Source organism: Rattus norvegicus, chromosome 9, assembly GCF_021556685.1.
Source record: "Rattus norvegicus strain SHRSP/BbbUtx chromosome 9, alternate assembly SHRSP_T2T, whole genome shotgun sequence".
NCBI lineage: Eukaryota > Metazoa > Chordata > Mammalia > Rodentia > Muridae > Rattus > Rattus norvegicus.
The window spans coordinates 28561224-28574134 of NC_141542.1; the positions used below are offsets into that span (position 1 = coordinate 28561224).

A 12911-nucleotide genomic window follows, 5' to 3' on the forward strand; every position below is an offset into this window, starting at 1 on the left:
TGAAAGCTGGATGACACACTGGCCTTCTCACTAGTCACAGTTCAGTTCTGGTGCCTCTGCTGGCAGAGCCATCACCTGCTCCGTTATTATTAGGTCTTTTGCTTAGCAAGCTTCTTTCAGTGCTGCATTTCCACTCATGACAAGGACCAAGCAAAGTACCCAAGTGGTCATTCTTCAGGCTACATCTCATGTTTAAAGCCAACTGTGAGCTCAAATGGAAAAGAGCAAAAATGAAGGGACTGAAAAGACAGCTCAGTAGTTAAGAATGTTTTTGCTCTTGCAGAAGACCTGATTCCATTCCCAATATCCAAATCTGCCTGAGACACCATATCCAGAGGAGTTGATGCCCTCTTCTGGCCTCCAAGGGTACTGCAAACTCAAGAACAACCCCCCCCCCCCCATTCCCGCCATGCGTGCCATTAAAAACAAAATCTTTTTTTTTTTTAAATCAAGAATGGGGTTGGGGATTTAGCTCAGTGGTAGAGCGCTTGCCTAACAAGCACAAGGCCCTGGGTTCGGTCCCCAGCTCTGAAAAAAAGGGAAAAAAAAATCAAAAATGTGGGAATGGAAGCAAGGCAACTTCAATTACCAAGATGCAAGATTGTTTGTGCTTCTCTTTATTTTTTAGAAACTGATCCCTTCTTATGTAGGAACTGAGAGTCCATATTTACCACACTTAACATCTGTGTTTTCAAGCGACCAGTACAAAGTACAAAGTAGACAGCCTGCAACAAGACCAAACACAGAACAGAAGGCCGAAACTGTAGTGTTTGTCAATTTTATTGTGGTATCTAAAACACCTCAGTTTTTACACAGCAACAATAAAAGAGTAACAACAAAAGCAAGAGGAAGTAACAGGATAACCAGGAAGGTGTGATGAGCTGTCCTGCCCACCAAAGTTAGGACACAAGAATGACCACCTCCTCAGAGCTGCTGCACAAACACTGCCACCCTACACTTTGTATATGAACAGCTTTCCCAAGCCTGTCTACGTGTTAAATGTTTCTGTAGCAGGTGTGAGGCAGGTGAGCAATGTCAGTGAGTTCAAGGCTCAAGCCAGCCAAGACGGCAAACTAGGAAGCCCCCTGAGAAAACTGAGTGTTGAGTGTCAGGAATGTGTGTCCACAGTGATCTAATCAACTTTGAAAAACATCCCTATCTCTTTCCTCAGCAGACTGTGGGCACGGAGATACTGAGCGTGCTTTGATCCTGTGGTGAGGAAAGCATTCTGGGGACAGTATGATAGAAGGAACAGTAAGACATAAGAAGCCAAGTTCCTGGTAACCCTGTGGAGTTCATTCTGTTCTGTGGAACTGAATGCCTCTGAACTATTAACGAAAAATAAGCTGTGCAGTAAGAGCCCTCTGCTTTTGGTTCTGCTACAGCAACTTGGCCTGCAGGTTCACATAATTCAAAACAGTAGGGGAAGACATCAGTGTCCAAAGAATGAAAGCAACACTCTCGCAGCCAACAATCCCGTCCTGCCAGCCACATCCTCAAGCGAAAGCAGCACAGGCATACAGCCTATTCGAAATGCTCAGCACCTGGGGACACACAGCTCTAGCACTAGTGGGCACAACCCTGTCCTACCTTTTGCCTACAGGAGGAAAGGCCCAAGCCTTTCCATTCTTCACAATTACCATTCTTGAGGACCAGCCAAATCCAGTTAAAGCATGAAGTAAAGAACAGCTGTGATGTGGTCAGGAGGGGAGTCCAAAGCCCTGGAACACAAGCTACAGCTGGGACCCAAGTCCAGCACGTGGTCCTTGACAGTGCCATGGTGACAGCTCAGCAGGCGGCAGCTGCCAGTCACTAGCGGATCCCAGCCACAGGCACTTGCTGCTGTTTCCGGACCTTGTTGAAGAGCTCCATGTACTGTACCATGGTATCTGCTGGCCCGTAGACCGCATCATGTCTGTTCCCAAACACTGTGGGCGCCCCTGGTGTGTGGCTACCTAGAAAACTCTGTAGGAATTCAAGCAGGAGGCTCCAGCAGTCACTAGCTACCACACAAGGGCCATACTCCACCTGGGACAAGAGAACAGACAGCAAGGGTAAGGACAAGGATGGGCTAGCTAGCTTCCCTCCTGCAACTGCAACCGCCCAGTCACTGGTGAAACAATTAGACAGTGTTGGCCTGGGAGCCTCCTGAAAAGAAACTGACACGAGGGTCCTTCCTTTTCTCTACCTGGGCACTTCCCAGACTCTCTTGTTTGGTTGTTACTTTGTGACAGGATCTAACTGTGCAGCTGCAGTTGGCTTCAGACTCGCAGTCCTCGGGCTCTGTCTCCCAAGTGCGGAGACAGTAAGCATGTACCAGCACTCCCGGCCTCCGACTCCTTCCTCCTTAGTCTGTCCACTGCTTTACAGGTTACCATTTCAGTCAGCAAGACTCAGCCTGGTTCCCTAAGCCACATGCCTTTCTGGACTCACTTCACATGTGTGTGTTTCAGCTCTGCTTGCTTACCAAAACCATGCATTTTCAGAATTGTTTTATTGTTTCTAAAATCGCAGTTAATGCTGGACACATGGTAGGCTATGGACTTTCACTCTAAAGCTATCTTTCCATACTCTCCATGTCATTTTCAACATCTACATATTTAGGTTCAGTGTTGAAGGCCATCAGCCAGTAAAAATGCTTGCCACCAAGCCCGATAGCCTGAGTTCAATCCCCAGGACCCACATGGCAGGAAGAGAGAACTGATTGCTCCAATCTCTAGATGCACACCTACACCCACGATAAGTATGGTCAATTTTTTTTTTTACTAAAAAAACTAGATGAAGGCATCTCATACACACATTCTTGGCCATCATGAAAGTGGACAGATGCCACAGGGAAAGGTACAGTTTTGTTCCACAGCTCTGGAAGCCTCTTGTAAAACATACTAAGGTGGGGCACGGTGGGCACTGTATGACTGACAGCCCACCTCAGACATCCCTCAGAAAGCTGTGTCCTCAGCCCTTCCTGGAAAGGGTGTTGGTCCCCATACCCTCACTCCCTGCTCTCCTTGCTCATGCCTTCAGTTTTCAGCAACTGGGCCTCTAAGCTCTTTATTTGCTGTGAACCCACTTTGGTTCCAGGCTAGAGAGTGAATGGCTAAAGAAAAGACAGATGAACCTTAGAGCAGTGCTGGCCAGATGGCTCAAAAGTTAAGGTCACTTAAGGATCTGGGGTTGGTTCCTAGCTAACACATGGGGTAACAAAAGTCCTTGACTCCAATTCCAGGGCACTGGATGCACTCTTTGGCCTCTGTGAGCACTGTATGCATGTGATACACAGACATGCATGCAGGCAAACAATCCTCACACACACAAAAAAGAATCTAAAGAATCAGGCATAGCAGTTTCTATAAGCCCTGCAGAGTAAAGCCATGTCTTAACATAAGTACATACCATACATACATACACGCATGGACATACATGTGCCATTTCTTTTTTTTTTTTTGAGCTATGGACACAGCATTATATTGGTACAATGTTTACTTTGCCTAGCAATCACAAAGGCCTGTTCTCTATCTGCAGCACCATACAAACCAGGCATGGTGGAACACAACTGTAATTCAGGACGTGAAGACCTAGGAATGAGAGTCCAAGCCAAATGAGACTGTCTAAATACATAACCTAAGGGAGAAGCTGGGAGTGGTGGCACAGTGCTGCAACCTTAGCACTTGGCTGCAGAAGAGAGGAACTTAAGTTTATCATCCTTGACTACATAGTAAGTCCAAAGCATGAGACAGGCCCCACCCATCCCTCCCACCAGGCAAAATATGAGCCAACCAAAAAGGGACCCCAGTAGTGGGGGCACGGGATGATACTATCTGAGTCTATCTGAACTAAGCGGGGCTGGGGAAACTTCCAGAATGTGCAGCCCATAGCATACCCTGCTTGTCCTTCATCAAGGTCTTACCTCCACAGAGATGCCACGGGCACTGGGCCCCATTGTGACCGTGCCCACCTTCACCAGGAAGTCACAATACTGGTAGCGAGTACCCCGGGTCTCAATCTTGCTGGCCTTGGCACTCTGGAAAAAGCCCTTGAGCTTCACCATGAGCACATCGAAGTTGGTGTCAGCAATAAGGCAAGGGCCATTCTCAAAGAGGGCAAAGCAGCTCAGTGGGTACTCAGAGTTATGCATCACGTACATCAGCTTCCCAGCCTGGCCTGCAAGGGACAGATGGTCCACTCATGATCAGGACTTTTGTCCACACACCCCAGGATAGGTCAACTGCCCCAAACAAGACCAGCTGGCAGTCTGGTACCCTGGCGCCTAAGAGGGGAAAGGATCCTCAAATGCTGCCTTTTCCCAGAGATGCCGGGTAACTGGAAAAGCTAGGCAGACAACAGAGGCCACACATAGCTGAATTCTCAGGTGCTGAGAAGAGCTGTGTGGTAAGCTCACCGAGGGCTATTTTCTCATGATGATTAATGATCCATAGAGAGACTCATATTATCATCTACAGTTTAAAAAACAAAACACCCTAAGGGCTGGGGTTTCTTGGTAACAGATACTGGCCTAGTCCTGAGCTCCAGCCCTATAACCTCAAACATGAAACAGAACTAACAGCATCTGCATCCTCTCTGCGCCCTATCAATGCTGCCTTTGAAATCTAAATGCGTGGATTTGGGGCACTAGATTCAGAGGCTTTGGATTAGGGGCCCGTGAACATTAGGCTAGGACAGCAGACCGCAGTCAAGCTGAGCCAGGCTTTTTCTGCCTTGTCTTTAAAAGCTGGCAGTGCCTCCTGCAGGTAAGGACGAGTGCTTGTGAGTGCTCAGTGGAGACAGCTAGGAAAGCTATGGAGAACTTGGGCACCAGGGTTTGAAGCTCCCTTCCACTCTGAGAAGAGTTTCCTTGGTCTGTATCATTTATTTGGTTTGAAGCAGGGCCTTGCTATCTTACCCAGGAGGCCTGGGGTGTGCCTGTAACTCCTGATGCTGGAATTGGAAGTGTGTGCTAGCAGAGTGGGCTCGGCTTCCTTGTTGCTTACGTTGAGGTGCTAGGGCTGGACCCCGGGTGTTGCATATGCTCAGGCAGCGCTCGCTCTCCACTCAGCAGCCCTAGCCCACTCACTCTTTTTCTGGCATGTTGTTCTTTTCTTAAAGATGGGGTCTCACAATGGATCCCTGGAGAGCCTGCAGTTCTCTATGTAGACGAGGCTGGCCTCAGATCCATTTGCCTCTGCCTCCAAGTTACTAGGATTGAAGGTGTGCACCAGACACCTGGCTCTAAACTCTTGTTTTTTCCCCAGATATTTAGTGTGTGTGTGTGTGCGTGTGTGCGTGTGTGTGTGTGTGTGTGTGTGTGTGTACATCATAGCATTTATGTGGAGGTTAAAGGACCATCCCCCAAATCAGTTTTCTCCTTTCACACTGTGGGTCCTGGTCCTGGCGATCAAACTCAAGTCATCAGACTTGGCCTCGAGCGCCTTTTCCGGCAGGGCCTCCTTACCAGCTACTCTACAGGCTTTCTCCAAGGAGGGAGAGCTACACAAGCACTTGGTTTCACAGGATGTGGAAGAAGACGAAACACAGAAACCAAAATTCTCCTTAACACTACAAGAGCAAACAGATGACCACAATGTGAAATACCTGCTGTACACTTAAACCGCCCTCCCTCTTCAAACCTGCTTCCTTCCTCCTCCAACATTTCCTCCTTCCAGACTTATGTCCTTCTCTACTTTTTCCTTAATAACTGACTGAGTCTAATTAGGGCTATATCTACGTGCATAAGTGTGAGGCCACCATTTTAGTTTTTGACAGGGTCTCTCAACCAAACCTAGAGCAAGAGTGTCTGACCAACACCCCAGAGATCCTCTTCCTGTCTCTACCTTTTCAGCTCTGGGAAAGCTGAAACCTAACCAATACATATGCGGCTGTGCCCAGGGTGGGTGTTTTGTTTTGTTTTGTGTGTGTGTGTGTGTGTGTGTGTGTGTGTGTGTGTTGAAACAGGGTATCACTATATAGCTCTAGCTGGAACTCACCATGTAACTCACTATGTAGACCAGGTTGGTCTCAAACTCCTAGAGATCCTGCCTCTGCCTCCCAAGTGCTGGGATTAAAGCTTCATGCCACCATGCCTGGCTTGCACCCAACTTTTAAAGTGGGTTCTAAGGATACAAACTCAAACTCTTGTACTTAATAAGGCAAGACAGTTACTAACTAAGCTATTTCCCTACCCCCACCAAAGACCCTTCCAAAAAAAAAATAATAATACACACACACACACACACACACGTATTTGTGTTTTGGAGCAGGAGCACATATATGATTCAGAGGCAGGAACTTGGGAAAGTCTGTTTCTCCTTCTACTATGTGGGTTCTGGGATAAAACTCAAACTGTCAGACTTGGTGGCAAGCACCCAAAAAAATGTTTTTAAAGAAGAACACTCTTTAAAAAAGGGGGGGGAGGGGGCTGGAAAGATGACCCAGAGGTTAAGAGGACTGACTACTTGCTCTTCCAGAGGTCCTGAGTTCAATTCCCAGCACCCACATAGTGACTCACAACCATCTGTAATGGGATCTGATGCCCTCTGCTGGTGTGTCTGAAGACAGTGACAGTGTACTCACATACATCAAATGAATATAATCTTAAAAAAAAAAAAAAAAAAAAAAGAGTCAGGAGCTTACAATGTAAGACAAAGGCGGCGCAAGCCTGTAACCCAGCACTGGGGACACTGAGGTTGAGGATGGAGGACAGCTTCCCAAGGACACCCGGTCTCTAACTAAGAAGCACCGCATGGAAGCTCAAGAGTTTTCCAAAGGCCCACGAAGTGTAACTGCCTCAAGTCTGAGACCAGCCTGGGCTGTATAAGACCCTGTCTGAAAACAGTAAAAAATAGGACCGGCAAGGTAAGGCTAAGGCTCTTGCCACCAAGCCTGGCCACCTAAGTTCCATCTCTGGGACCCATATGATGGAAAGAGAGCCTCAACTTCTGCAAGTTGTCCTCTGACCTCTACTCCCTTGTTAGGGTACATTTGTATACACACGTATAAGGGTATATATATATGCATACACATATGAAATAAAAATATAGAAAAATAAACAGACATCTACTTTAAAAAATGGGAGCGGGCCCTGAGAAGACAACTCAGTGAGGATCTAAATTCTAATCCCCCAAACCCAGGAGAAAGCCTGGAAGCTACATATGCCTATGATTCCAGCATTGGGGAACAGAAGCGGGTGGACCCTAACAGTCCACTGGCCAGTCAGATATCCAAAATGGCAAGTTTCCAGTTCAGTGAGACACCCTGCCTCAAGGCAGTCAATCAGGCAGAGGGCCGTAGGTGAACCCATCACACATCCAATGTCCTTTTCTAGCCTTCAGGTGTGGGCATGCACAAGCTCTCACACCCACAGCAAAACAGAACAAACGCCATCCGTGCGCAGGTGATGAGGGGGTAGTGCAGCAGGTAAAGGAGCCTGCTGCTAAGCCTGACGAACTTGGGTCTGATCTCTGGGAGGCCCGTGGGCAAAGGAGAGCTTAGACTCCAGAAAGCTGGAATCTATAACGCCATACCCATGCCATGGCAAAAGCAACCATGCACATGTGTAATACACATAAATAAACACAAAATCAATAAAAAGGGTCTGGTGATGACAGCCCCTGCCTAGCACGCATAAAGACCTGGGTTCTACCCCCAGCACCAGATAAACTGACTGTGGTAGGCTATAATCCTAGCACTAGAGAGCTGGGAGCAGGAGCATCAGAAACTCAAGGTGAGTTCGAAACTAGCCTGAGCTACACAAAACATCTCTCACAAAAACCTAACTCCTACAAAATGAAACTTTAAAGGGTGATTACCTGAAAGGCCAGAACTCTAAGTTGTCAGCGTAAGATGAAAGGAGAAACCAGGCGTGAAGGAGGATGCAGAAGAATGTCTGTCCGACAGGGCAGGAAAGATGGCACTCATAGCATGGGCCAGCCAGTGGTGGCACACACCTTTAGTCCCAGCACTTGGGAGGCAAAGGCAGACAGACCTCTGTGAGTTCAAGGCCAGCCTAGTCTACAAAGAGAGAGTTGCAGGACAGCAGGGGGTACACAGAGAAACTCTGTCCTAAAAACAAAACCAAAAGGAAGAAACAAACAAAGGGGCATAACAAGGGGCTGGTGAGATGGCTCAGTGGCTCTGATCACTCATTCACTCCCTGTTCTGTCAGAAGATGGAGTTCAGGTCCCAGCACCCACCAGCCACATTGCGCTGCCCACAAGTGCCTGTAATACCAGCTCCAAGGGACCCTATGTTCCCCTCTGACCTCCACAGGCACCATCTACAGAAATAAAACCAAAGCCAGGAGCAAGGACGCACTCTTGTTCCAGCACTCCGGACGGGTCTCTGTGAGTGTGAGGCTGCTCCGGTCTACACAGTGACTTTCAGGACAGCCAGAGTGAGCCAGGGCTACAGAGTGAGACCTGTCTCAAAAACAACACAATAAAATATAAGTAAAAAGTGTGGTAATGAAAGAGGATTGGGGAGCAGGTCAGTGCCTTCCCTGCAGTGCGCTGGCCTCTCTGCTGCCAGCAGGCTCTACACTGAACTTCCTGCTCCCATCCCTTCTGTCCACACTGCTGATTCACACCTGTCATCTCTTTGACAATTCATCTCTTTGAAATATGTCAGCCCTGGAAGCTGATCTTATTCTGTCTCAGGGCTACACACTGCAATTACATACCTGGATCATACTACATCAGGCTGCACTGCCTTGAAACTTTTCAAAAGCAGGTAAGAACTGTGAGGAGGAAGGGGGATTGCTGGGGATTGAACCCAAGGCCTTGCATAAGTGTTCTACCACTGAGCTACAACCCTTGGGACACTGATTTTTAATATTTTATTTTTATGTGTATAACTGGTTTGCTTTCATGTATGTCTGTGCACCACCTGCACACCAGGGGTCCATAGTGGGCACTGGGCATTGAATCCCCTAGAACTAGAGTCACAAATGGCTGTGAGCTGCCATGTCGGTGCTGGGAATCAAACCCGGGCCTTCTGGAAGACCAACCAGTGCTCTCAATTGCTGAGCTATCTCTTCAGCCCCAACACTATTCTTTAATGAAGGAAGTGCTTCCTGTTGTGTACAATCTTTGTTTCCTCAGAAAGGTTCTCAGTCTCTAGACCAGGCTGGCCTCGAACCCAAATTCAGTTTCCCAGCTCCCCATAGCAGGTAGCTGGTAACTACCTGTAACTCCAGCTCCAGGGGATCGGACACCTCTAGCCTCCATAAGCACCCATACTTTTGTGCATATAGCCACATATAAGGGCACAAGTACGTGTCCACACACACACACACACACACACACACACACACACACACACACACAAATAGGGTCAAACTGCAAACTGACCACCATAGTCAAAGACCCACCAAGAATGAATGAGCTCACAAACACATCCTGCCTCGTTCAAGACTGCTACCCTCGGCAGAAAAGTCAACATGTCATTTACATAAATATGGGAGGGACTCTAAGCCAGGTTCCACCCATGTGCTTACAGCCATCTACTGACCTTGGCTGCCCAGGGTGGAGGCAGCTGTGTGGTAAGTTTCACAGTCCACACAAAATGTTCCTTGTTTCTCTGCTCCAAGCATCTCCAATTTCTTGGTGAGGAGCTCCACTGTCTGCTGGACACTCTTGCCCTCAGCCACAGGCATCTGGGACACACTGAAAAACAGAACCTCAAGTCAGCAGTGTCCGGAGGAGACACATATCTCCTGGCTAAGCCACTCAATTCCCCAACAGGTAACAGATCGACAGGGTTACTCTAGACATCTCTGATCTCCACCGTCATACCTGAGAAAGGAAGAGGCCTACTGCAGTGCCCAGGAGTTCCTCTAACAGGCAGAGAGCACAGGTCTCAAGTGTCTTACCCTGGGGCAGTGAGCTTCCCACACCAGCACTCCCCAAGTGTAAGGCATATGTGTTAACATTTAAGTGATAACTCTAGGTAGTCCACACTGCGCTCAGTATCGTGGAATTGTAGTGACTGGAATTGATGGTGTATCGCTGATTACTGTTAATCACTGATTATCTATTGGAGACAAGGTCTCCCACCATGCAGCCAAAGATGATCTTGAGTTCATTACATTAACCCAAGCTAACCTCACTGTTACAGCAACCCGGTCTCAGTCTCTCGAGTGCTGGAATTACAGGAGTACACGTGCCTGAGCCCTAGTTCTTAAACTCCTGATCGTGTCTGTGAGATTCTATACTGAATTGAGGTGTGGATAAAATAGCTGGCGGGACAATCCCCTTCCCCCTTTCCTGACAATGTGACCAGCCCCTCATGCTCCTGTCACCATGCTTTCTCTGTTGTGATGCTATTTTGGCTCAAATAGTGAGTCAAATCAACCTATCATAAGGTGCCTTTGTCAGGTATCCTGTCACAGGAGTCTGGTGGCTAATGTTCACTGTCACAGAGTCTGCACTAAGAACAAAGAGAAAGCAGGCCTTGGGTGTATCATCCTTGATAAAGAGAAAGAACGGTCTTTGCTAAAACTTCAATTATTTTTGAGGTTTCCAACTTACGCTGTAGCCTTGACATGGAGTGGTACTAATACTGTCAAGCACCAGGTATGTGCAGACTGTGCAGGCAGCACCTGCAGGCAGCACCTGCAGGCAGCACCTGCAGGCAGCACCTGTAGGCAGCACTTGTAGGCAGCACCTGTAGGCCTTCCCATTTGTTCATTTTTCTGAGGCAGGGTCTCACTATGCAGCTCCTCCGGCTCTCCTGGAACTCACTATGTAGACCAGGATGGCCTGAAATTCACAGGAATTTGCCTGCCTTTGCCTCTGCCTCTCAAATGCTGGGATCAAAGGCATGAGCCTTCAGATTATCTGACTGAATCTTCCAAAGGCCCCAGGAAAGGTCCTGTCCAGTACCAACTTATTGCAAACAGGGAAACTCCAAATCTAAACAATCTGTGCAAGGTCAACCTGGCTGTTCAGCTGTACTCTTTAACCATCCTCCTAGGGATGTGGTGACCAGTGTGTGTGTGTGTGTGTGTGTGTGTGTGTGTGTGTGTGTTTTCTCTTTTTTTGGTAGTGGTTGCTTGTTTTCAGGACAGGGTTTCTCTGAGTAACCCTGGCTGTCCTGGAACTCACTCTGTACACTGGCCTTGAACTCAGAGATCTGGCCGCCTCTGCTTACTGAGCGCTGGAACTAAAGGCCTGTGCCACCATACCTCTGGCAAGGTAGCAATCTGCTAAACTATTTAAAAGAGACTGATTGTTTACTTGTTTGTTGGTTGGTGACAGGGGACTCACACTGAAGCCAATACTGATCTGAAATGAACCACATGAGCCCAAGCTGACCTTATGACCTTACACTTTCATCAATCCTTCTGCCACTTAACCTCCATATGCTGGGATCATAGGAGTGCGCTTGGCGGAGACCTATTCTTTGAACAGTGATTAAATAATAACACTGATGGTATTTAACTGCATGAAAAAGTCAAAGCTTTTCCTAAACAACTGTTTTAAGATCCTTGTGTTGATTTATGATCGAATAGAAAAATCTATTAAGGGAGAGCCCCACTGTCATTAAAAACTGTTCCAATTACCAAACTGACACACTGTGACACACATTCCAAGATTCTGAGAAAGTGGAACTGATACTAGAAAGCAAGAAGCCCTTTTCCCAGGGACTGCCTTCTCTATACAAAGACGCAGGGTGGGCAGGCATTGGTGGAGCACTCCTGTAATCCCTGGTGCAGGAGGCAAAGGCACGGGAGTCTAAGTTACATACACAGCCCAGAAAGGTGGCATTGGGGGATCTCAAATGACTCTGCTGTGATCTATTTTCACTGTGGCAGAGATGAGGCTCCTGGTGTCAACTTTGGCAAGCGCAGTTACTAAGGAGCCTACAAGAGCTCTCCTTTCCAGAGCAGACCTGTGGCCCCTGACTTCCTGTACAATGGCCCCCAAGCTTCTTTAATCGGAAAGAAGCGCACCAGTACCAAGATTTTAAGTGCTGAGGTCTAGTACTTTGAAATTAATACCCACAAAAGCACGGTGCCCAAACCTTACCGACTGCCTCTTTTTTTTTTTTCAAGTGAGACTTAAGACATGTTTAAGATAAAAGTCGATCAAAACTGTCTCAAGCCCAAGTGCTGGTGGCAAATGCCATCACCAAAGCACTCAAGAGGCAGAGGTGGGCAGATCTCGGTGAGTTTGAGTCCAGCCTGATCTACAGGCCTCCCAAAGCTACTCACAAAGAAAACCCTGCTCAAAAAACTGTCTCAAATACGTTAGGGAGTGGTTCATGAATAGTTAATATGCCTGGTACCCCGATCTCCAAACTCCCAACAGCTCCTTTCCCCTACCTTTGTCACTAGCCCCAATATCTTAAAGTGGCCAGTTCAAAGTCAGGTGCTATAACTGCAAGCAGAATACACAAGTCACTTTCTCCTCGCGCCCCTTTTTATCCCTTCCTCCGAATATCTCCTAGTCTAGAAACCTTATTTCTAACCGCTGGATTCTAGTTGCGACGGGACAAGGCCTCAAGGACAGAAAGAGGTACCGAGAAAAAGAAGGTCCAACAACTCTTGGCGGGTTCTTGGGATGAAGTGCTTGCTTTGCCAAATTGTTATGCCTGGGAAGGGAGAACCCGCACTCGGTGTCCCCTGATCCACACAACCCCAGGACATCTTGGTCAGCCCTCGAGGAACCGAGAACCTCGGTCAAAATCCCCCTCCCCGGGCCATTACAGGCTCACAGACACCTTCACGACCCCATGCTCAGCCCCCGCAGAAGCCCTTCAAGTCCTACCACGTCACTCCCATGGCGAAGGGTCAAAAGGTGGTACTGCCAAATACTCAAACTCAGAGAATCCAGACCTTCCCACGAGAGGCAGCCCCCTAAACACAGGAAGCGGTCGTTGACCGGCCTCCGGAAATGCGTAAATACTGAGCGCCAGGA

At 47.9% G+C, this 12911-nt stretch overlaps 1 protein-coding gene across 2 annotated transcripts; it reads right to left on the reverse strand.

Moving 5' to 3' along the window:
• Positions 1-601: 601 nt before the first annotated feature.
• Positions 602-12888, reverse strand: Med20 (mediator complex subunit 20). Of its 2 annotated transcripts, NM_001013178.2 has the most exon segments (4): positions 602-2028; positions 3908-4161; positions 9502-9656; positions 12762-12888. In NM_001013178.2, coding segments are annotated over 4 exon segments (639 nt in total). In that variant the 5' UTR covers positions 12776-12888; the 3' UTR covers positions 602-1812.
• Between the last annotated feature and the right edge of the window lie 23 nt (positions 12889-12911).